Source organism: Heptranchias perlo, chromosome 1 (genome assembly GCF_035084215.1).
Source record: "Heptranchias perlo isolate sHepPer1 chromosome 1, sHepPer1.hap1, whole genome shotgun sequence".
Taxonomy (NCBI): domain Eukaryota; kingdom Metazoa; phylum Chordata; class Chondrichthyes; order Hexanchiformes; family Hexanchidae; genus Heptranchias; species Heptranchias perlo.
Window position 1 is genome coordinate 36,273,080 of NC_090325.1, and position 26,858 is coordinate 36,299,937.

General features: G+C 40.4%; 1 protein-coding gene across 13 annotated transcripts in view; it reads right to left on the reverse strand.

Moving 5' to 3' along the window:
• LOC137321323 (transcription factor 4-like) overlaps positions 1 to 26,858 on the reverse strand; it is a 534,628-nt gene that overhangs the window by 67,309 nt on the left and 440,461 nt on the right. For all 13 annotated transcript variants that reach the window (XM_067983744.1, XM_067983725.1, XM_067983754.1 and 10 more), the window contains 2 exons: positions 5,328 to 5,433; positions 4,116 to 4,249 (listed from right to left, as the gene is read on the reverse strand). In XM_067983744.1, coding sequence (XP_067839845.1) covers positions 4,116 to 4,249; positions 5,328 to 5,433 — 240 coding nt within the window. The remainder of the gene's footprint in view (positions 1 to 4,115; positions 4,250 to 5,327; positions 5,434 to 26,858) is intronic.

The window sequence follows — 26,858 nt, forward strand, 5'->3', positions numbered from 1 at the left end:
ATAGAAATAAAAGAGGAAAAATATATTAATTTTACATTTAAAGATATCCATTTTAGATATAACTAGATTTTGTTTTCAAACCGGTCTTCTTATATTTGCATTGCAATCATACCTGATCCTGTTCCTCACCTGATGTCCACATAGATTCATACAGCAGAGAAGGAGGCCATTTGGCCCATTGTGACCATGCCGGCTCTTTGAAAGTGCTATCCAATTAGTCCCACTCCCTTGCTCTTTCCCCTTAGCCCCACATTTTTTTCCTTTTCATGTATATGTCTTCATCCCTTTTGAAACTTACAACTGAATTCACTTCCATCATCCTTTCAGGCAGTGCATTCAGATCATTACATCTTGCTGCGTTAAAAAAATTCTCTTTATCTCACCTCTGGAATTTTTTGCCAATTATCTTAAATCTGTATCCTCTGGTTACCGATCCTCCTGCTAATGGAAACAATTTCGCCCTATCTACTCTATCAAGACCCCTCATAATTCTGAATACCTCTATTAAATCTCCACCTAACCTTCTTTGCTCTACGGAGAAAAATTCCAGCTTCTCTGGTCTCTCCACATAACTGAATTTCCTCATCCCTGGTACCATTCTGGTAAATCTTCTCTGCACCATTTCTAACATCCTTTCTAAGGTGTGGTGCCCAGTATTGGACACTATACTCCAGCTGAGGTCCAACCAGTGATTTATAAAGCCATGCATCCTGTATGCTTTTTTTAACAGCTTTATCAACTTGACCGGCCACCTCCAAAGAATTCTGTATGTGAACCCCCAGGTCTCTTTGTTCCTGCGGCCCCTTTAAAATTGTACCATGTAGTTTATATTGCTCTCCTCATTCTTCTCTCCAATATACATCGCTTCATACTTCTCTGCATTAAATTTAATCTGCCATGTGTCTGCCCATTTCATCAATCTCTCTATGTCCTCCTGAAGTTTGCTACTATCCCCCTCACTGTTTACTACATTTCCAAGCTTTGTGTTCTCCGCACTGTGCACTTTCCTGCAGGAGTTACTGAACAGCCATCTAGGGCTGAAACTATAGCTGATTTCCCCCCTCTCTAGCCCAGGGCACTGAGGTCAATTGTGGTAGCCCTCCCACCATCCCAAGTGTGATCTGCTAAATCAGGACAGACCTGGGACCTCCTGGGCATTTAACCACAGAGCCATGGGCAGGAGGGGAACGACCTCTGTTTTTACATTCAAATGGTATACAAAATACCCTGTTAATGCAACCCAAACAATTCTTACATACTTAACTGCAGGAACTCTAGTAGCTTTTCATGATAATAACAATGTAATGGTTAAATTAAAGTTAACATCATCATCATCATCATCTTTTTAACAGAAGGTAATCCTCAGGATATGTCATTTTAAATAAAAAAGTACATGCAACAATAAAATAAACTTGCTCCAGATAAGCACGGAGAAGTGTGCACATGCAGTAGTAATATGGTGTAAATAATAGATCCTGAGCAGTATTTATTTTTATTGAGATAGTTGGGTGAAACCAAGGATTATAATGCAGGAGCATTAGGGTTGTCACCTGGTTGTCTTTATCATATTCATGCTGGTTACAACTTTTAACTCACAGTACAGTGACTTTCTTTAAAAGTAACTTAATTATCTTTTTTATACATTAAAGTCGACGTGGGATTGTAAACGGATCCACAATTCATCAAACCTTCTAGCAAATTCCTCTTGCCTGTACAGAAGTCCCTGTGTATGCATTAAAAACCATACTGTGCCCTGGGAGTTGTCAGTCCTTTGGGTTCAAAATCCTATTAAAGGGAGGCAAAGCCTGGGAGGAGTGGGCTACAAGTTCAATGCTACCCCACGGAGGAGTTTCAGAGGACGCTGACTGTGAATCGGCGAAGGAATGTGGGGTTTCAGAGTACTTTAGCATAAATATTTAATATGAATGTGCAGCCAACACTGGGTGGAGTTATTCTCATTCATTTGAAACAAAGCTCCACTGGCACATTACTGTCTTACAGCAAGTCGGAATAGTGTGTGCTTTTTATTTGTGCAGTGCTGCTTTGTTTGCAGTTATGCCAGAGTGCAACTGGGGCTTGAAGCATGTGTTACAGAAAGAACAGCACAGACATTCATGTGGCAATTGATTGTTTTTTTACATCCTAAAGGAAAAAAGTGTGATCTCCCTTTAGGACCAGTTTTTTTTTCCACTGCAAAAGATGGCGACCATAAACAATCAAGAAGGGTAAAAAGAGTAGGAAAGAAGTAAATCAACAATTGGTGATGCCAGTTTGACCTTTTTAAATCTGTAGATTATAAGAAGGGAACACCAGCAAAGGTAAGGAGCTCTGGGAGGGAATGACTCTTAATTTCAATTATTGTACAGTCACACCTTAATACAAAAACTCCATCATTTGAAGCCCCATTTCCAACCCCTACATGGTTGGATGAACCCTTGATAAGTGGGTTACCAAGTAAGTCTTCACTAGATTGTAGTAAAGTCTTGGCTGGATTTTTTTTTTAAGTTAAAAGAACTTTACAGGATTTGTTAATAAAAATGGCGGAGCATGTTGGTTTTCATTTCAATTTAGGAATCTCTAAACTCAACGTTCCTCAGCCAAATGGCCTTTTGTTTGCTCTCTCCATTTGTGTGTTTTTTTAAACAGTGTGCTCACTAGGCACACAGCCGAGATTGAAAACACTAGTTTTTTCCACGCCAAGCAGCCCACCCAAATAGAAGCCCACGGGCTTACAATGAAGAGAAGAGCTGCATGTGATTTACAAAAAATAAATTAAGCCATTATTTATATCTAAAAAAAGAACAGAACAAATAAAAAATAATTTACAGAACTTTTACATCATTTCTTAATTAAATGCACATTTTTGTTAATGGCTGTGAGCAGACATTTCCTGGGATCTCTGCAGCAATATTTTATGTTCAATATTTAATCACATTAGCAAAAGAAATGTATTGGAGTTGTTCTTATAATTTCTTTTGTATTTTTTCCATTGAGTAACCTAGGTGAAGGGTGAAGACCCATAGTGTCATCAAGGTAGAAAACAGTAGGAGAGAGGATGAGGTAAATCAAGAAATGTTGGTTAGTGATATCACGCATGGGTTTTAAAAGTGTTTAGATTCTACAAAGAAGGGGTAATTAGGGAGGTAAGGAGTTGCCAGGAAAGAAATTACTTAGGTGCAAGTGTACATACATGTGCACGTATGTGTGAGAAACTTTCTCTGTTAATACGGGAACCATTAAAAATAAAAGAGTCACACCCAGTTTGTGGTGCGCTGGCCAAGTCATAAGTGGTCAAAGAATCCCAATGGTTCCAAGCAAATAGACTGCCATCATATTTCAAACTTAAATTTTTTACCAGGAGGAGCTTACAAAGAGATTATAGCTCCCTTTGATCGTGTTATTGTTGCTACAATTCAACAGGCCCTACAAGATCCAGTATATTAACATTTGGAGGCACTTTCACTGTATTTGAGAGCGCACTGTGATGATTTTAGACACAGAAAATGGAGGTGGGGAGTACTTTCAATGTGAAGTACTCTCATTTGAGCAAGCAAACAAAGTTGTTCAGGTAAGTTGCTTCTAGCTCCCAATGGGTTAAATTCATTAATGCACCATACAAAACAGGAAGGTTGCATGTTTGATTCTCATTCTATGTTGGGTTAGCTGATCTCAGCTGGGGCGGTGGTATGAGCACAGCAGTTGGTCTCAGTGCTCCTTTACTAGGGAGGGGCCAAAATCAGTTGGAGCACGCACATATGGATATCGGACGAGAGCAGGATCAGGCTCGGCTGTGTTGCCTCCAATGGCTAGGCTCACACAAAGATTGGGCCCTTGGGCAAGTACCCCCACTATGGCATGAATCAGTTCCTTCAGGAGGAGAGAGGAAAAGAATACAAGATAAAAAAAAAAGAAAAACAATCCAGTATTTCTCCAAACAACCAGAATATTAGTTAAAATTGCTTTTAATACAAAAGCATTTCTAAAGTAAGAAATTATGCAACAGAAAACATTACACGGAACTCCCGATATGAACGCAGGTTGATGTGATGAGCAGGAACTGACAATATCAAAGTAAGATGCTGGCAGGCTGCCAGCAGGTAAGGTGCCACCATTACCAGGCGATCGTGAGGGTGCAGGCTGCAGTAACTGCTGGACTGTGGAACATGGGAGGAGTTTCCCAGCATGCTTCCATAACTAGGCTGATTCATTCCACCGGAGGAACTCCACGGATCGGAATTGTGATGCCCATCTGGAAAGAGAGGTCAGGTTACAATGACTTCTTCAGAAGAAAAAGGCCCACAAAAAACATTCTTAATTGAGCATTCCTGCTGATTATTTGATTGCAACTATTTGGTTGGTAATGGACCCTTAATTAAAATATGCCATTATTTTGGAACTGCAAGAAGACCTCTAAGCAACATTCATCTGTGGAATTCTTCTTGATTTAAAAAAAATATAAAATGGGAATAAAAAGCACAGTGTCAGCCAAATGACAAATAGAAATAATAATCACAAAGAAAGAAAGTTGGCATTGCAGGTACAATCATGCAGCCAAAGGTTAAAGTCAATTCATCTGATAAATACCAATCTGGTTGGTAATGTAGGAGCTGCAGCTGGAAATGGAGTCAGTAGGCAAATCAAACCACACACACATACTAATAGAAGGGTCCCAAACCTTTTGTATATATATCGCTAATTTCCTTCTGATGCTGGCTATTACATGCTCAGAAAGCAAAAAGTTCTTGCTTAATTTTCCACCACGTCCTCTTGTGCATTTTCATCTTGTTTCCCACTCTGAAAGAGACTCCCTCCATTTCTGGATCTCTGACATAACAGGGTGCAACTCTACTGACTTCAGCAAATGACACCAGAAATGCTTCAGATTCGCATCTGGACCAGTCCTCTGTACCATTCAGAAGGCATCTGAGGTGGCAATATTCAGGATTGGCCAGTGGAGCATATTTGCTAAGCACAATGGAGATGACATTTTGCTAGGTCTCAGCCTGGCTCCCACAGGCAACACCTGAACACCTCCCAAACAAAAAACAGTCTTGGTAATACTATTGTTTGTCTAATGAGCTAAGCCACAAAACAGCAGCGGTTCACAAGTAACAGTGCAATGCAACTTGGCTCATTCACACCTTCAGTTGTTGGGCTGATGGATGAACACAAATAGCTGAGGGGGAGGGAAGGGATTGAGAAACACACACATTCAAAGCAAATCTAAAGGTTTTTTTTCCTGAGATTTATTCAACCGTAATAAGTAAAATCAAAAAAGCAAGGTGTTTGCTTTCAAAAACCGACTGCATTGATTAACATCCACTTACCCTGCATAAAGAATGAACTAGGAAATGTGCTAGTAGGTGGCTTGGAAGAAGGGTAGCCAGGTGAATCCCTGTTATAATCAGCAGTGCTTGCTGATGGGGCATACACCTGCAAAAAAAGCACAATATTCGTCTACCATTAAAAATAAAATAAAAATACAGAGTGAGTTTTCAACAACTAAACAGTGGGACAGACACTGGGGTATTTACAAACCAAGTCTTAACTGTAAAAAGCACTTCTAGTGAATAATGAGAAATGTTAGTAAGATGCATGTGGCAACACTACAGAATATATGGTACACTGCTGCACCCTACTTCTCTCCCACACCAAATGTGTAGTATTGCTGGTCATACAAACCTCTCTGGTTCATTGTTGCATTACGGCATGCTGCTTCAACTTTACAATTACATTCAGGTCACGACAGCAAGTAAAATAAAATAAAAATGAACTGCTGGAAATGCGTACCAGATTGGTCAACAGTTGAAAGGGAAAGGTAGGTTACTATTTTGGGTGGGAGCGTACATCAGAACGTCCTACGGTCAGGACCACAGCCCCTTTACAGGACTGACCAAAACAAAGAAAGGAGGAGACGAGCAATGTGTTGAGGTGACCTTACAGTATGTGTTGAGGTGACAGTTCTAATGAAGAGTCTCACTGGAAATACTAGTTTATCTTCCTCTTTCAGAGACTGAATGACCTGCTGTGCTTTTCTGGTTATCTCAGCTTAGTACAGGAACTGTACCTTATTATGTAAAAGCAACAAATCGTGCGTGTGGGATTTAAAAGCTATAAGGCACACTCGGGGGTTCAGGCCATACTCACAAATAGCTCTTGTGGGTTGTAAGAGATCAGCTGAACACATCGATTGGATTATAGTTTCTGAACTCTCCCAAAATATGCAGCACCTGCATCAGTGTGTAAACTAACAGGATTACCTCATGCCACCCTCCTGCCACTAATCTCTTGATTATTCATGAAAACACAAAATACAGGCTGCTTAAGACCGTAATAATTCACTGCCAAAAATAAGTTACATTTTGAAAAATTAATAAATGTTTTCATTTGAAAATGCGATACTTCCTCACCCCTCAGTAAGGTGATTTCATTTTTTGAAAGAAGTATTGTTTGCTTTTAGAACTTTGTTAGCATGCTTCTAAACTAGCTGGTCCCATCTCCCTCCACCCTTTCCCTGGGTCATCTGGAGTGACAGACATGATAATGAGCCTATTGCATCTGTCAACGTGCCATGTGCTATCAGCCAAATTAGGTCAGGATCCAGGCGGTCAGGGTCACACCATCATGATGATCCCGCCCGCTCTTGTTCAAAATGTGCAACAGTGATTCGCAACTTCTAATTACTGGAATCTTTTAGTAGTTCTAATAATGGATAAGAGCAGAGACCTGTGATTTGGAAGATTCAAAATATTAGCAATTGGCCAAAGAAAGCAACCACTCCTATAGTGGACAGAAAACTGCCAAAACCTAAATGCTTCAGAACGTTCTATTCTTCTCTTGATCCTTGCAATATAAAGATGACCAATTTTGAAGAAAACTGAATAGAACAGCTACAGATAATCTGTAAAGCTGTTCAGAAAATTTAATGTAATATGAGAAAGGGTTTAGATTAGTCATGGTGCAATCTGAAAATTCCAGTACATTTTTGATTAATTTCCCAGTTTAGGGATGTCACTAGGACTGTGGAAGTGGAGAATAATTGGTGATGAATGGATGACTGCATGGGGTGGGGGGAGGGGGCAGAATCACACTAGCAGAAAGCACTTGACTTCCAATGTGCTGCCCCAATCAAGCTAGTGGCATTACAGCAAACTCGTGACCTTTGTTGCTAGAACAATCCCAGCACTCAGCATGCAAACAATAAACTGGTACAGGTGACAGTTAGTATATATCCACTATCAGAAAAGCATTTGGGGGGGGGGGGGGGCGGAGGGGGGGGGGAATTCTTGGCATCTGTTAAAAATGGGGAGAGCATGTTACAAAAGACACAGTTTTTGCCCATCACCTCCAAAATAGGTTAGAAATCTGTGGAGCCCTCTTACACACTATTAAATTCCTCTGTATATTTTATTGAAATCAAGACTAAATTGCACATACTCTTAATGTAACACATTCTTTTCCAGGACCTCAAAACTGTGGAACTCCAAACCTAAGTATTCCCATCCCCTTACAATTTACAGGCTTATAAAACTTGGTGGAACTCAATTGCAGCAGACTAAGAAACAACTCTGGCCAAGTTTGGGAGGAAAGAAAGCTTGAACATTTGAGGGTGCAAGATTAAATTGCTTGTGCGAAAAGAAAACCAGCGAAGGAGAGAAACAAGCAGATCAGAATTAAAGTTCTACTATATTAGTAATAGAGTGACACCCCTTTATGGAGTGTTTACAGGTTTCATTTTTCATCACTGTAACATGCTTGCACTTTCTTCAATGTTCCAGTAAACGTGATGCTGTTAAGACGTCAAAATGACATTGATACAGGACACTCTTATGCACGAGCTTATCATCCACAAACACTGAGCTGTATGGCACTGTTTGTGCACTGCAATCCAATACATGTGTACTGTATTAACTAAAACTACTTTGAGCGCATGGGATCCAAAAATCAATTGGCTGTGAGTGATGGCAACACAGACAAGAAGTACCCAGTTACATCGGTGAACTTAAATGAACTAGAGAGATCTTAGTCAGAGACACACATGTTTATTACACATATGGGATTATTATAACCCAGCAAGAGGAAGCAGGTGATTTTTTTTTGGTAAAACGCTCCTTTCCTGTCACTTGATTAAACCACACATTTTATCTCTCAGTAAAACAACCCTAGTGTTGTGGCAGAATCATTATCATGTTTTGAAAAAAGTACACACAAACTCACTCTTCGTACAATGTGATGTGAGACCACACAACACAGAATTCAAGCTACCTCAATGACTCACTTGAGAAGTGGACTGCTCAATTAAGAACTGAGAAATGCAGACCAGAAAGCTCTCAGGTTTGATCAATGATTTATGCTGTGTTAGATGACCTGTTGGGTCGTAGAGGCCCAAAATTGACCTCAAGGTTCTGTGGGCTGAGGAGGAGAAAAATCACCTTGATCATTATAAGAACATAAGAAATAGGAGCAGGAGTAGGCCACATGGCCCCTTGAGCCTGCTCCACCATTCAATAAGATCATGGCTGATCTTCAACCTCAACTCCACTTTCCTGCCCGATCCCCATACGTCTTGATTTCCCTAGAGACCAGAAATCTATCTATCTCAGCCTTGAATATATTCAAGGACTCAGCATCCACAGCTCTCTGGGGTAGAGAATTCCAAAGATTCACAACTCTGAGCGAAGAAATTCCTCCTCATCTCAGTCTTAAATGGCCGACACCTTATCCTGAGACTATGTCCCCTAGTTCTAGACTCTCCAGCCACTGGAAACAACCTCTCAGTATCTACCCTGTCATGCCCCTTCGTAATCTTATATGTTTCACTTAGATCACCTCTCCTTCTTCTAAACTCCAGAGAGTATAGGCCCATTCTACTCAACCTCGCCTCATTGGACAACCCTCTCATCCCAGGAATTAACCTAGTGAACGTTTGTTGCACCACTCCAAGGCAAGTATATCCTTTCTTAGATAAGGAGACCAAAACTGTACGCAGTACTCCAGGTGAGGTCTCGCCAAAGCCCTGTACAACTGTAGTAAGACTTCCTTACTTTTGTACTCCAACCCTCTTGCAATAAAGGCCAACATTCCATTTGCTTTCCTAATTGCTTGCTGAACCTGCATGCTAACTTTTGCGTTTCTTGTACGAGGACACCCAAGTCTCTCTGAACACTAACATTTAATAGTTTCTCACCATTTGTAAAATATTCTGTTTTTCCATTCTTCCTACCAAAGTGAATAACCTCACATTTCCCCACGTTATAGTCCATCTGCCACCTTCTTGCCCACTCACTTAACCTGTCTGTATCCCTTTGCAGACTCTTATCACTCTATCTAGTGAATGCTGCTAGAAAGTGCATGGGGTAAATTTTAACGTCGAGTAAGGACGGGAGCGGGGGGGAAGATTTCGGATGTGAAACCCGGAAGGTAAGTGGGTGGAAATCGCGACCTTAATCAGGCCAATCAATTGTACTTCTGGGTTTTACGTCCAGCAGCTAGCCTGATTGACAGGCTGACGGGCAGGTAGGCCTGCTGCATCTGACTACAACCTGGGATCAGAGGGAGGGAGGGAGGGAGGGATGGATCATGGGCTGGGGCGAAGATCGGGGGGGGGGGGCAAAGAACAGATCAGGAGGGGGGTCAGAGGAACAGATCGGGAGGGGGGGGTCAGAGGAACAGATCGGGAGGGGGGGGCAGAGGAACAGATCGGGAGGGGGGGGCAGAGGAACAGATCAGGAGGGGGGTCAGAGGAACAGATCAGGAGGGGGGGCAGAGGAACAGATCAGGAGGGGGGGCAGAGGAACAGATCAGGAGGGGGGGGCAGAGGAACAGATCGGGAGGGGGGGGCAGAGGAACAGATCGGGAGGGGGGGCAGAGGAACAGATCGGGGGGGGGGCAGAGGAACAGATCGGGAGGGGGGCAGAGGAACAGATCGGGAGGGGGGGGCAGAGGAACAGATTGGGAGGGGGGGGGGGCAGAGGAACAGATCGGGAGGGGGGCAGAGGAACAGATCGGGGGGGGGGGTCAGAGGAACAGATCGGGGAGGACGGGAGGAAGAAGATCGGTGGTCACTGGAGATCGGGTGAAAAATCGGGGTTGGTGGGGGTCTGCCATTGTGGGGGAGGAATCTCCTGTTAGCCAGGTGAGCTTGTAGGGCCTGGATGAAGCACTCCTGCTCCTCCGGGCCCACAAGCACCTCATGGATCCGGCCCGTCCCGCCTGCTTTCACCGGACATGAATGGGAAGCAATGGGAAACCCTAAAAGGTACAGTTAAATTTGTTTTAATTGTCCAATACATAAAATATTAAATACCTCAAATATCTCAATGAGGTACATTGCCCTTTTAAATATCGGCCTGCTGGCTTTAAGTGGGGGCGGGATTTCCTGGTGTCTGCTCTCCACATGCAGACAAACCCGCCTGGGATAGACCCAGAAGCAGACATGTTGGAGCTGGGATGCCATTCCATTCTTAAAACAGCGGATTTTTACTCCCCACCCATCCCCAACCCACCCGTTCTTGGGTGTTAAAATTTACCCCCGTGTGTGGATATTAGGTGAGTACAGAATCAAGCTGAGCTTCGAAGTCCTCCATGGTTGAATATCCAACACTACCTATCTGAGCCCCTACATGAAGAATGGCCACTTGGATGAGGTTCTGGAGAGCAGCTGGTGTCAGTGAAACTGCATCAAGAGAATGAGCACCCAAAGAATAAGCCTTCAGGAGAGGTAGAAAATCTCAAGCTCCACACTGGCAAATTAATAATTGTAATGGGGACTTCAGAGTCCAAAAGATTAGCTTGAATCAAACAAAAAAAATTCTACATTATATTGTAGATTTATCGACCTTGTGATTTAAAGCCATCATTTAAACCCCCCAAAACCTTAAAAAGGTCCCATGCCATATGTTGTTCTCTATGCAGTGATCAATTTGTAAATATAACTTTGAAGGCGGAGTTCATTATCCCAGTGCCAGCTCTAAGGAAAGTGGCAACTGTAAAGGGAAAACATCTTTAAATTAACGCTTACGGGGTGTATGCTGAATACATTGCAGAGAGCTGTTTGAGGGGAATGTTATAACGTTGGCTTTAAATCTCTATACAGAGCTTCTGATCTAAAATACAGATGACAGAATGGCTACACAAGATTGTGTTACATGTTAGCTCCACATTGTGCCAGAAACTGACATTAATTCCAGCTCTGTATCATAACGGCATTCACAAGAAAAAAAACTGGAAGTATTTCCAAGATATGAGATACATTCCACACACATCCCAACAGATGTGCTGGGGGAAGGGAAAAGGTTGACCATCAGAGTTTACTGAAGTTCTCATCTCCAGTCACACAGCAAGAGAAACAACATTTTCTCTAAAACTAGAAGTTTTCTCCTACTTTCTTTGAGAAAACTCTTTATAGAGGGTAGCAGATTTCCAAACTGCCTCCCTCAAACACCACCCCACCGCAACACCACACACAGTAAAATAACCTGAACTAATAAATGAGAATACTTCTACACATAAAAAATTCAGAAAAATAAAAGGCAATTAGGGGCAACAAGCCCATCTCTTTTTGATTAATCGCAGCCTGACCTATCTGTCTTCTTACCATACTCCTTCTTTGTTCAGAAATGCATCTGTCTCATGAATCCACTGCCTGCCTCAGCTTCAATGGCCTTTCTTGATAACTCATTCTGCAATTCTATTAACCTTCAAGTGAAAAGATGCACCTGACCATCCTCCTTACTGTTAAATTTCTAATTGTTTTAAACGTATGTTCCCTCGTATTTGAACCCTTCTACAATATATGACGTCCTTGGAATGAAAGTTATGTACAATATCCCATTAAGGCAGAACTCATATTTCTTGTGGATTTTTTTGAATGCTATGCATTCTGACATTGTTTATTGAATTGAAATACCGAAAAGGAATGCTGGGATACATCAAAGTCATCCTAAAACATGAAAATGGGCACTCTCATGTCTACTTCAACAGTCAACAATTGACACTGTCCCTAGAACAGTAACCCAGTGGTCGCACAGAAAAGAAAGCAAGCCACCAATCAAAGGCTTTATTTTGAGCGTGACCACTATATATCACTAAAAGAGCCACATTAAAATATTACTGATGCAGGACACAATTTTGAAACCAGGATCTCACTCCTAAAAAGCTCCATTTGGAGTTTTTGCACCAGTTAAAAAAAGTTTAGAAAGGAGAAATAGAAGGCACTTCAGTTTTAAAATGTTATTTCATAATCCTAATGTTTTATAAAACAATTATTAAAATGGCTGAGAAAACAAGTGGATCATTTGCACAAAAAAATCACAAAATTACAAGACTACAGTTTATGGGACAACAAATTTCATTTATATAGCGCCTTTAAATTTTTTGTTTGATTACGGCTCCTGTGAAGCACTTAGGGACATTTTACTATGTTGAAGGCGCGATATAAATACAAGTTGTTGTTGTCGTTGAAGTAAGAAGTGCCCAAGGCAGTTCTCACAATAAGGTATGGAAAATGGACAGCGGGCCAAGTAAGGCGAGATTAAGAGGGATGACCAAAAGCTTGGTTGAAGAGGTGGGTTTTGTGGAGATTTTTAATGGGGAAGTGAGAGGTGGAGGCAGAGGGGATTTGGCGGGGAATTACAGACAGGAGAATCCAGGCAGCTGAAGACACGGCAATGATAGTGAGGTGAAGGGATGGAGGTGCACAAGAGGTTGGAATAAGAGGGACAGAGTGGATATAGGACTGGAAGAGGCTTTGGAGATTGAGTGGGGCAAGACCACGGAGAGATTTAAAGACAAGGATAAAGAATTCAAATTTATGGTGTTGAGGGACGGAGAGTCAACTTCGACAAGCGAGGGGTATGGGCGAACAGGGCATGGTGCAGAACAGGATACTTGCAGCAGAGCTTTTGGCAAGTTAGAGTTTATAGAGGGTGGGTGGTTAGCAAGAAAAGTGTTGGCACAGTTGAGTCTGGAGGTGACAAAGTCTTGATATGTGGATTTCAGTGGCAGAGGAGCTTAGCTAGGGATGGAGTTGGGTAACGTGGAGAGGTGGAAGTAGACAGTCTTAGCGATGGAGAGGAGTCTGAAACCAGCTCAGGGTCGAACAGAATGCCAAGGTTACAAACAATCTGCATCAGCCTGAGGCCAGGGAGGGAGACAGAATCAGAGGCAATGGAACAGAATTTGTGACATGGGCTTTGATCTTTCCAATGTTGAGCTGCAGGAAATTCTGATTCATGCAGAGTTGATTTCAGACAAGCAGTTTTACAGCACAAAGGCAGTTGAGGGAAATGGTGGAAAGATAGAGTTGGGTGTCATCAGCTTGTATGTAGAAGCTGACCCCGTGTTTTAAGAAAATGTCACTGAGAAGCAGCATGTAAAAGAGGAAGAGGAAGGTGCGAGGACAGCTTCTTGAGGAACTCTGGAGTTGATGATGGAGGAGGGTGGTGAAGAAGAGAAGTCATTGCTGGAGACCCCTTGGCTGCATTCAGTAAGGTAGGGATGGAATCATGTAATGGCAGTATCACAGAGCTAGACAACAGAGGAGAGGCACTGGAGGGGGATGGTATGGCCAATTGTATCAAATACTGGAGAGAGGGTGAGGAGGGATAATGCACCATGGTTACAGCCACAGAGGGTATCGTTTGTGACATTGATCAGGTCCAATTTAGTGCTGTGAGAAAGGCAAAAGCCATACTGAAGAGAGTCAAACAGGAATTTATGGGATAGTCGGGCACGGAGCTGGGAGACAATGAAATGGTCAAAGACCTTACAGAAGAAAGAGATGTTGAAGAATGGCCTGCAGTTGGCGAGGATGGATGAGTTGAGAATGTTTTGTTTGAGCAGGGGTTGATAATGGCTGTTTTGAAAGGGAAAAGGATGGTGTAGGCCAAGGAGAGTTGGGTGGTGTGGAGTTTTGTGGGAAGGGGATTGAAGGAGTAGAAGGTGGGTCTCATAGAAGAAATAAGTGTGGAGGGTAGGGGCAAATGGGAAAGAAACTGCAGAGAGACCAGGATTCAAGGCTGGAAAGGTGGGAAACTGATGAGGCCTCGTACTGAGGACAAGCAGAAGGGGAAAACATAACGGAGGCAGCTGCACAGGTGGAATTGATCTTAGAGGTGAAGAAATCCACTAACTCCTCATATTTGGTGTTAGAGGTGAGGGTGGAGGGATTTAAGAAGGCAGTTGAACATGATCTATGCCCTCCCAGATGATCCTGGAATAGTGAATGGTTTTGGCAAAGGAGACTGAAGCATGGTATTGCTCGATATGGTCAAGCCAAATATTGTGATGGATGACTGTGCCAGGTATGCTTCAGCTCAAGTCTTCAGACTGGAGGGAACAAACATGGGAGCTGTACTAAGAGTAGACAGTGATCGTTTTGCTGGGGAACAAGATGAGGGCGCACGTAAGCAAAATCGTCAGCTACAGAGTGTCATGATAAGTAGAGGCCAAAGGTGAGCGAATTTGAGAGTGTGGTTGTTAGCGAATGTGGAAAAAGTTGTTTCCACGGGTGATTGGTGAAAGTAGTGGGATTGGGGGATAGCACAGAGATGCTTCCTCTTGTGTCCTGGTCAATATTTATCCCTCAACCAACATCACTAAAACAGATTGTCTGGTCATTCTCTCATCGTTGTTTGTGGGACCTTGCTGTGTGCGAATTAGCTGCCGTGTTTCCTACATTACACTTCCAAAGTATTTCATTGGCTGTAAAGCAGTTTGGGATGTCCTGAGGACGTGGAAGGTGCTATAAAAATGCAAATCTTTCTTTCGCTTGTACTTTATCATTCCCACTACCATACTCTTCTATGAAATGCAAAGCAAAGTACTCATGAAGTATCCCTGCCTAAGATTTCCCTTTTCACCTCTAATCGGCCCATTTAACCATATTTACTTTTAATGTATTCATAAAATCTTTTACTATCTGTTTTTTTTCCTTTTGTGCTATTAACTCTTGATTGTCATACACCTCTTTTTTAAAGTCGCGTTTTATCTTGAATTTCTCTACTCAACAAAAAAATTCCAGCTTTGGCTGAAATACAACTCGGAAATGCAGTAAATAGTGAGGAGGATAGTAACAGACTTCAGGAGGACATAGACAGACTGGAGAAATGGGCAGACACATAGCAGATGAAATTTAATTCAGAGAAGTGTGAAGTGATGCATTTTGGAAGGAAGAATGAGGAGAAGCAATATAAATGAAATGGTACAATTTTAAAGAGGGTGCTTGAGCAGAGAGATCTGGGGGTTCACAATCGCACAACACCAAAGATGGCAGGACAAGTTGATAAAGCTATTAAAAAAAGCATATGGGATCCTGGGCTTTATAAATAAAGGCAAAGAGTACATAAGCAAGGAAGTTATGCTAAACCTTTATAAATTACTGGTTAAGACTCAGCTGGAGTACTGAATCCAATTCTGAGCACCACACTTTAGGAAGGATGTCAAGGCCTTGGAGAGGGTGCAGAGGAAATTTACTAGAATGGTACCAGGGATGAGGGACTTCAATTATATGAAGAGGCTAGAGAAACTGGGATTGTTCTTCTTAGAGCAGAAAAGGTTAAGCAGAGATTTAATACAGGTGTTCAAAATTATGAAGGGTTTTGATAGAATAGATAGGGAGAAACTGTTTCCATTGGCAGGGGGATTGATAACCAAAGGACACAGATTTAAGGTAATGGCAAAAGAACAAGGAGGAGATGAGGAGAATCTTTTTTGTTATGATCTGTTATGCTCTGCCTGAAAGGGTGGTGAAAGCAGATTCAATAGTAACTTTCAAAAGGGAATTGGATATATACTTGAAAAGAAAAAAACTGCAGGGCTATGGAGAAAGAGCAGGAGAGTGGGACTAATTGGATAGCTCTTCAAAGAACTGGCACAGGCACAATGAGCCGAATGGCCTCCTTCTGTGCTGTATGATCCTATGACTTGCCTTTATGTTACTTGCCTGTCTTTCTTCATATACTTTCTATTATTTTTTGCTATATTTGTTTTTTTTCTTTTGTGTTATTAACTCCTGATTGTCATATACCTCTTTTTTAAAGTCACACATTAACTTGAATTCTCTATTCATGTAAGAAATTCCAGCTCTTGCTGCATCCCTTTTACTTCTGGTGGGAATGTGTCTAGTTTGTATACTTATCTGCAAATTTTTCTTTAAGTCTCAGTGGTAGCACTCTCACCTCTGAGTCAGCAGGTTGTGGTTCAAGCCCCACTCTAGAGACTTGAGCACATAATCTGGGCTGACACTTCAATGCAGTACTGAGGGAGTGCTACACCTTCGGAGGTGCCGTCTTTTGGATGAAACGTTAGGACAGACGGAACTGCAGTCTATCAGGTGGATGTAAAAGATCCCATGGCGTTATTCGAAGAAGAGCAGAAGTGTTCTCCTGGTGTCCTGGCCAACATTTATCCCTCAACTAAATCACTAAAATAGTTTAATTAGTCATTTTTCGCATTGCTGCTTGTGGGACCTTTTTGTGTGCAAATTGGCTGCCATGTTTGCCGACATTACAACAGTGGCTACACTTCAAAAGTAATTAATTCAAAGTAATGATGCGCTTTGGGACATCCCGAGGTCGTGAAAGGTGCTATATAAATGCAAGTTTGTTTGTTCTTTTTTCCTTTATCTAGGCCTGATCTCCATTTTAACTCATTAAAATTATTTTTTTATCATCAACTTGCACCATTTTGTCTTCTTTTCAATTTTTATATTAAACCTCTTAATGTTATGGCCATTGTTTCCCAGATGCTCCCCTATCCTTACATTACCTAATTGCCTCATTTAATTCCTTAGAACTAGATCCAGTACTGCCTAGATACTGATCTAGAAAGCAACATACTAATCTAGAAGTCATTTATGTTATCCCATGATGGATCAGTTAAAGAAAAACATGCAAATTAAAATAATTGCTGAATAACTGGGTCACTTTATAATATCTAAGTGCAGATGAGGAAATTATGACAGTTATGGTTATAGTGAGTTGGCAGAAAATAGAAGTTTGTGGTAAGAATACTTTATAACTACACTTTAAGATACCAATGTTTCTAAGAAAAGGTCCAAAGAATTATGTTCCTAGAATTTTCTGTTAAACTGACGAGTTCTATGACCTGATAATCACTCGCCTGGCGCTTTCTGCTGCAGCTGAGCACAGTAATACTCAAGAGGTATTAAAAAAAAATAGGAATAGTGAACTGCATAATTGTTAAGGGGGTTGTGTTGATGCGAAACAGATTCTTAGTCACCTATCCTTCCTCTTCTCTCTGCAACCTTCTGCACATTTCCTAAACTGAAAAGTGCTGCCAAATCACCCAAATAATAGAAATGACGCTCTGAGAGTTCAACCCAGATGCTCCAAAAGGAGTGTCATTTACAATACTCCTAATTTGGAGTGTGAAATCAGATCAAGTTCGTAAAGGCAAAAATGTCCTTCCTTTACTATATATAAAAAACACAAATTAACTTTTTCGGGACTACAGTACCACTTCTGTATGTGCATTATATCTACAATGAGGTCATTAAAAATGCCACAGCACAGCACAGTAATAAATTGCAATTACTTTTCAATAAGCTTAGTCGTGTACATTAATCCTTCAGTGTGAAAATGTTATAAATCAATGGAATCTCTTACGATTTATGGTATTACATGAACCCCTCAGTTAGATTACTGCCTATAGTTCACTCCCAGCTATGTTACTCCTAATATAAACCATCTGAGCCCCTCAGTTACATTATTGCCCATCGTTTACTGGATTATATTAAATATCCAACACCTGAAAGTTAATTAGGAGCTTTAATCTAATTAAGGGATTTAGATAGTTTATACAGTATATGGAATTAAAGATGCTTGATAGTAAATGATGGGCAATAATGTAATTGAAGGTTCAGATGGTTTATATTAGAAATAACATATCTGGGAGTGAACTATAAGCATTAATCTAACTGAGGTGAACATGTATTCACAAGAACTCTATCCTCGTGTGTATCCCTCCTTTGCCCCACCATTGGCAGCTGTGCCTTTAGGCGACCAAGCCCCATGCTCTGGAATTCACTTCCTAAAACCCTCTGCATCTCCCCATCCCCTTTAAGACCTTCCTTAAAACCTACCTTTTCAACCAAGCTTTGGGTTACTCCTCCTAATATCTCTTTGGCTCGGCATCCAATTTTTTGATTATATCTCTGTATGAGGCACTATATAAATGCAAGTTGTTGTTGCTCAGTATGTGAAACCAGCCTAGGGTGACTCTCCCTCTCAGCCTCCTTGGATCGCTGTGTGAAAGTGTCTCCCTGACTGAAACCACAAACATGTCTTATTGGACAACACATGTGTGAGCATGCTCTATGGTGCACCACTGCCCTCGTGTCTTTCAAAGTTGAACACAAGGCTGCACTGATTTCCAGAGATGTGTCACTTATTTTAAAGCCACTCCAAAGTAGACAGACTACAGGTGAAAAGACAGGCTTGCTCTTTGATTGCCTGCTTAAGCTGCATTTTTAGAAATACAAAATCAAAATCTACACAACAGTACCTTTCAGCACATGCCAAACTTTCAGAAATAGTTCCTTGCAATTTTTTAAGACTTCTTTTGAAGTGATGAATAGCAATTTCTGCAAAATCTACAAAAACATGGCTACATCCAAATTTATCACTGGAACTGCCATCACCTTGTAGATTTACTCAACATTCCAGGAACTATGTGGAAGTTGAATTTAGTACAGTAGTAGCTTTGTTATAACTTTGCAATTTTAGTATATTCAGCACCCCTTCACTCCTCACCCCCATGCATTATTTAGTAGTCTGGATAAGTTGGCAAGCCTCTGCCATGGCTTCTGGTGTGAATGCGGCTCCATGATTTTAGTCAACAAGGGTGTGAGGCATCGCTATAGCCTGGCAGAGTTTCAACTCTTCTTCCTCACAGCAGAACAGGAACATTGCAACAGAATGCAACAGCATTTGTCAGGCAATGGAGAGTGGATTAGACTATCCACCACTCCTGGGTGTCAAACTTTGACCTTACAGTTCACAATGCAACTAGCCAATTTAAAAATTGATCGCTACAATGTGAAGAAAAGGCAGTTTCTTTGCTGGCTGAGGACAGTGAATAACCAAATTGGCTTTCAATCCATGAGCTGTTAGAGCAGGTGGCATTTTCATTGCGTTTGTCAGAAAGGTAAAAGTGATGGCTAAATTTCAGTCGCTTAGGTAATGGTACTGACCGCAAGGATGAAAGACAATGAATAAACAATTTGGTTAAATTATTTTTCTTAATTTAAATCATCCTGATATTGCGTGCTAAATGACCAATTTGATCTTTTTTTTGGAAACAGAACCTTTCTTGTTGAAGTAGAAAGGGCTGGTTGTGGTCTGTTCAATGCATTTGCTCTATCTCAATTATCATGATTATTGTGGTTTACTCTGCAGGTGCAGAGAGAACCGTTATCAGAGCAATGTAGATTTTTTTCTGTACCGTGGAAAAGGCACAGCTCATATATCAGGTACTTTGATGACTTGTGTAATAAGATGTTATCAAACAATGTGAGTTTAACTTTATAAGTTGACTTACTACTATCTTTCTCACAGACTATCATAAAGTGGCCATTGTTGAGAATCACACAGCCAGCATGGAATTGAATGGGCAAGAGTGATGTTTCTTTCTGCAAAGCACCAATAAAACCTTTGTATGAATAATTAGCAATAAGAAATTCACAAAGGCTCCATAACTCACTCAACAAACTAGAAATATTTAGAACATAATTTATCACATGTACAGGGACTTTTCAGGGTAGCGAGTAGTCGCTCAAGAATTGAGGTCTTCCAAATAAAATAAAACTGGGCCCTGTAGCACTCGGAGACCTCACTCATGTGCCATTCCTAATGTGCAAATCTAGGTAGTGAGCACTGGCCAGCTATTTGACCATGTATCACAGCCGAGCCTGATCCTGTCCTCACCTGATGTTCATAAGCGCTTTTCCAGGATTAGTCACTGGACAGTGATCAGGAGTGGGAATCCTGCCTGCTTTGTTCCTTCCTTAGTAGAGGGATGCTGAAGCCAAGTGTAGCACTTCCTAATTCGGAAAAGGCCCAAGATTGAACTTGGAACCTTTATGATCTGTATGGCTTAATAGTGCACTGGAGAGGGAAGGGGCTGGCAAGAAAGGACGGTGTGGGAATCACTTACCAACTTTCTATCAGGGAAGTTCCTGTAACTCTTTATATCACAGCAGCCCCTTGAAGGATATCAGAAAGCAGTTTTTAATTCTTTTATGTTCCAGATGTCAAAGATTACATTAGTAATGATTTAAATTTGGTTTGTCCACATTTCTAAATGTTTTGCAAAGACGACATAGTTTGGGGGAAGGGAAATAGAAAATGAAATATTCAATAGGACCACCATGGAACTCATAAGTGAGGGAGTCACCATTAAATTATAAAAATGTTCCTTCTGAATGCAATAAACTCTCTCTGAAGTCTCTCCTTCCAGCCATTACTTATCCTCCATTTACAATAACCAGGATATTAATAAAACTGGAAGAATACTCATAACAAGTTTTGTCTGACAACGCTCCTGTGAAGCGCCTTGGGACGTTTTACTACGTTAAAGGTGCTATACAAATGCAAGTTCACAAGAACAATATAGCTAAACCTTGTATCAATTTAAACTCTTGGAATTCATCTGGTCACTTTTATTTGCCAGCTTTTCATCTCACTGAGATTTGAATTCTTCTACTTGGCTATAAAGGAATATGTACCAGAAACAGGGTAAGTTTTATTGTAGCAAGAGGTCTATGATCAGAAAGTCTGTTATAAGAGGCCGCACGTCACTGTTACAGAGAACATCCCTTGGAGCTATTTGGATTGAATATTAAGACAACCCGGTGTAAAGCACTTGAAAACAACCTTAGATTCTTCTGAAAAACATCTACTAAATCTGAAAATTTCCAGTATAATATGGAAGTTGTAATAATTCCAGCTGGGTTGTGGAAGAAAGGGTTAACAATGGTTGCAGTTAAACAATTATCATTAGATTTCCCCACAGGCCCTGTACATGCTGAAAATGAGTTATTGGAAAAAGTACTCTTTCCCCAGGAGTTTTGTCATTCTGGGAATAGGAAATCTTGCTTCAGAGCAACAGTTTGTTTTTGGTTTTAAGAGCACAGTATTCAATATTCTGGATTTTAATTTTTTTTTAAAAATTAATATTTAACCTCGCAAAATCCTTTTGTATACGTTTTGTCATTTTAAATATAGAAGGCAAAAAATTGTTAGAAGTTGGGTTATGTTTGACATACTCCAGAGAAGACCATAGAAGGTTAATTGCAAGTCCTAATTTAGACCAAATGTTGGTGAGGGAGAATGATTAAAAGACCAGCTACATAAGTGAAGCATATTACAGCACCAGCGGAAAGCACCGGAAGGAAATCCCACCCACCTCACCCCGTGCTTATTCTATCAACCTGCAATTGCAATAATCAGAAGCAGATGTCGGGCCTTCCAGATCTTTCTCACAGGACAAACACACAAAGCCCAGTTCTGGCGTTACCATCAAATGGTAATTGAAACCATATTAGCTTCAGAAAAGCACATGCGAGCATTTTCCCGGCAAGGAGTATGAAATTGCAGGTCCCGCTGTGCACTAAGTGCACAGTGCACCATGAAAACAAGTGTACATAACTACAGTAACCACCTGTAACCTAGATACACACAAAAAAAAACCTCTGGCACAGTGGCAGCTTGCCCTAGGAACTCAAGCCAGACGTTAAGCTGGTGTAATGCAAAAAAAGTTGTGGTATGTCACTGCAATGAATGAAGGTGCTACAGTGGACTCAAAATTAGCATTTGTGATACACACCTTCATTTCTGAATGAGAAAGTGTAGCTCAGGAGAAGGGAGAGGAGAGACAGATGGATGGAGAGGAAGGGAAAAAGAAGCAATGGTGCGTTTTCTGAATATTCCATTTCTACAAATGCAAATGATTTCCATTAAGCTTACAAAGCAAAATGCTAATATATTCTATTAATTGAATGCTGCTCACTTCAAATTACCTGATAATACAATTTTTAAGCACTATATTCCCACTTTGCTGGGTTATTTATATTGCTTTATTTTAATTATTGGATAATTCAAACTTCTTTGAATGCAAAAAATTACTTTGAATTATTAGTAGACTGTAGAACTGCTCAAAAATAATTAGCTGCGTATAATCTGTCGCTGAGCAGATTTCTCATATGGTTTCTCTCGTTCCAAGGGCACACATTAGATCAAGTATCTATTTCCCCACAAATAAATTGCAACTTTCAAAGCAGGTATAATGCTGTACTTTTTTTTGCAATGTAGAATTGAAATTGCTTCTAAATACATTGTCATATATGTACTGTCTCCTACTCAAATTCATTCTATCCCAGGGCCTCAAAACTGTGGATCCCTTGCATCCTCCACTGCACAATACGGAGAACCACAATCAATTAGTCAGGGGAGTGTGGTCGTATGGTCCATTTGTATTAGGCCCACCACCTTAACGACAAATACCTCCAACATCATAGAATACTCACTTAAATAGAAAAATGGACGTCTAGTTAAAAACCTGGGAGCAAGTTACACAGCTGCTGACTTGGCTGGAGAACGGTGCACGGCATGGATAGAAATAATGAGAAAAATTAATTTTTAAAAATGGAACAATATTTTTATGAAGAAACTGTACTGTAACTGATGCTACTGTTTCTAAGGAGCCATATTTTAGCTAGTTTAGTAGGGTTTACCAATATTTTCCCAGAATGTGTGTTGTGTTTTCTTTTCTCTTTCTGAATTCAATTGAATCAGGAGCCATATTCTTTTCTATGTTTCATTTTTCTTTCTTGCCCAAGCCCACAGATTCTGATCCAGAATTCTACAGTCTCAATCACGTAAATCCCTCATGGTTCAAACTTTTTAAATGGAAGATTCCATTTTCTCCATCACACAATGTATTCAGTGAGACATCAGGGGCTTTACACCAATGTGCTGTATTAACTGAAGAGTAACTACATTCAACTGAATTGCCACGTAATCCTAAGTATTGTTAAAGCAGATATCTGGACACCTTTGGGAGTCTTTTAGTTCGTCCTTTCTTGTCAATGTTTTATGCTTTAAAACATTTAAAACATTATGCTTTTATTGTGGCATCGTAAAGCTTGGCTCTAGTTCTCACCCTACAAAACTTCTTCACTCACTTCCACCAGATAAAAAATATCACTATGGGAACCCAATGGGTCCCAAATATATCTGTCTTTTTGTCGGATATATGGAACACTCTTTGTTCAAGTCCCATCGCTGACCTCTTCCTTCGTTGAATTGATAAGTGTGTTGCCACTTGCAGAATGAGTATGTAAATGGCAAATTAATTTCAATATAGGTAAGGTATTACATTTTGGTAGGAAGAATAAGGAGGCTACATATTGCTTGGAAAATAAGAGTCTAAATGGGTTAGAGGAGCAGAGAGATCTGGGGACACAGATACACAAATCACTAAAAGTAGCAATGCAAGTTAATAAGGCCATAAAAAGGCAAACCAAGCACCAGGGTTCATTTCTAGAGGGATAGAATTGAAAAGCAGGGAAGTTATGTTAAACTTGTGTACAACCTTGGTTAGACCACACTTGCAGTACTGTGAACAGTTCTGGTCTCCATATTATAAAAAGGATATAGAGGCACTGGAGAAGGTACAAAAATAATTTACTAGGATGATACCAGAACTGAGAGGTTATACCTATCAGGAAAAATTGAACAGGCTGGGGCTCTTTTCTCTAGAAAAGAGAAGACTGAGCAGTGACCTGATAGAGGTCTTAAAGATTATGAAAGGATTTGATAGGGTAGGCGTAGAGAAAATGTTTCCACTTCGGGGGAGACCAGAACTAGGAGCCATAATTATAAGATAGTCACTAATAAATCCAATTGGGAATTCAGGAGAAACTTTTTTACCCAGAGTGATTAGAATGTGGAACTTGCTACCACAAGGGGCAGTTGAGGCGACTTGCATAGATGGATTTAAGGAGAAGTGAGATAAACACAAGAGATAAAGGAATAGAAGGATATGTTGATGGGGTTAGATGAAGAAGGGTGGGAGGAGGCTCATGTGCAGCATATACACCGGCATGGATCTGTTAGGTCAAATGGCCTGTTTCTGTGCTGTACATTCTATGTAATTCTATGTAGTAATACTGCTTCTAGCTTTTGCTCATCTGGAGAATTTCACTCACCTACTTTCAATTTTTACAACTTTAGTGTGGTTCATTTCTGACTTCTCCCTTCTTTCTCTCCATTTCTGGATTTCTAAAAAAATCTATTAAAAATTCAGAGACTTGCATTACTACCTGACGCAGACTGCATTTTTTATATATATATTCTTTCTGAGATGTGGCGTCGCTGGTATGGCCGGCATTTACTGAACCGTTGCAGTCCATGTGGTGAAGATTACCTGTACAATGACCTAGTAAACAGGAGTCAGAATGGATTCAGTTAGGGGGCAGGCCCTGCCTGACCCACCACCATGACTTTTTTTTTTGAGGAGGTGCCATCTCAAGTAGACTGTGGATTTACAAAAAACATTTGGTAAAGTTCCACATGAAAAGCTTCTAGTTAAGCCCAAACCTGTGGAGATTCAAGGCACATTTTAGGAATGAAAAAGAAGTTTACTGAAAGGAAGAAAACAGTGTTAGAGGAGTTTTGTTGGGATGTGAGTAGAAGTGCTGAGTGCATGCCACAGGAATTACTACTGGACCACTATTGTTTCTAATTTATATCAAAGACCTGGATTCAGAAACTCAATGCAAACTGGTCAAATCTGCAGATGATGCCAAACCAGGACGGGTAGTTGATTCTGAGGAGGCAGCTTAAAAAATAAAAAGTGAGTTTGGATAAAATACTTAAATTGGCAGAACGACGACAGATTAAATTTAATACGACCAAGTGGACAATACTGCACAAAGGAAGAAAAAAATGGACTAAATATGCACTCCAAGGAACTATTGACCAATAATGTTGAAATACTTAAGGATGAGGTGTCCAGGGGCCTTGCATCAGTGGAAAGTGCTTTGCAGTGAAACTAAAGTTGCAATATCTACGTGCTATTCGACTGTGATCACAGAGCAAGAGCATAAGAAGCATTAGAAAATCCACAGTGAGAAAAGACCAAACAGCCAATCAAGCCTAATCCATGCACGGTTATTCCATCATGAATTTTCTTCCCACATCACTTGCTACTTTAGGGACATTCAAGTTCCTTCCTCAAACTCCCTTGAAAATAAAAATCTAGCAGCGCAATCGGTTTCTCTATAATCATCAATACCTCTTCTCAACAGTTATCAAACCAAATCCTCTTTAAAAATGTGATTTGACTCAGAATCAATTACCTTTTCTGGAAGTCTGTTCCACATATCTAGTATCCCTGGGGAATTAATTTTTTCTAATCTTTAATCTTGCTTGGAGTTTATAAATGTTGTACTTGTATTCTCTAATCCTTTGCTTACTGTTCAGCATAAATAGCTTATTTAATTCCACCTCATGTATACTTTTCAATACTTTGATGACCTGTGTAATGGCTCATCACAACCTTGTTTTACCCAGTAAAAATAAGTTGTCAGTTGATGCTTTCTTCCTAATTTAGTCCCCTAATGACTGGAATCAGTCAAGTTGTTCTTCTCTGAATCTTATTTGAGCTAAGACAATCAAAATTGAATACCATACATCTGATACACCCAAGTACCAAATTTGCCTTATTAATTACTGCTTCATAGAATGCATACTTAGAAAATTATCAAACTTTAAAAAAGACTAGCAATTAGAAGAATTCTCTCCCTTCCCTTCCCTCCCCTCCCTCCACCCTCCACACTCCACACACACGCATGTATACCTACGAGCTAGATTCAGTACAGGTTATAACACAATCAGAAAGGATAGGGAAGGAAGAAGGGGGTGGAGCAGCTGTACTAATTAGAGATAACTTAATGGCAATAGAAAAATGGGACATAACTAACAGAAGGATAGAAGCAGAATCCATATGGAGTGAAATAAAAGATAAAAAGGGATCGATCACGCTAATAGGGGTATACTCCAGACCATTTAATAGTGGAAAGGAGGTGGAGGAAGAAATATGTAAGCAAATATGTGAAATGAGTAAAGGACATAGAATAATAATCATGGGAGATTTTAACTACCCCCAAATAAACTGGCAAGAAGAGGTAAGTAAAGGGATCCAGGGAATGGAGTTTTTACAATGTGTGCTGGGCTCCTTTCTTACCCAGTATGTAAAAAGCTCCACAAGAGAGGAAGCACTGCTGGATCTAGTAATGGGAAATGAACCAGAACAGATACGAGAAGTAAGTATAGGCGAACATCTAGGCAATAGTGATCACAACATAATAAGGTTTAAGATAAAGACTGAGAAGGACCTAAGTAAGAAAGACCAAAGTAATAAATTGGGAAAAAGCAGATTTTCAGGGGATGAGAGGTGGAACTGGGGAAAATAAACTGGAAAAATTTACTGACAAACAAAGAAATCAAACAGCAGTGGGAAACACTTAAAATAGTGATCAATAGAGTCCAGGAGAAATATATCCCACTTAAAAACAAGAACAAACTAGCCAGTAATGACACACCATGAATGAATAAAGAAATAAGGGCAAAATTGAAACTGAAGAAAAAGGCATCCACTAAAGGAGAGGATGACAAAAGGGAATATGAAAAGGTTAGGAAAGATGTCAAAAAAGCAATTAGGAAGACAAAGAGAAACTACAAAATTAAATTATCAAGGAGTATAAAAAGAAATAGTGAAGTATTCTATAGACACATAAATAACAAAAGAAAAACCAAGATAGGGAAAGGGCCACT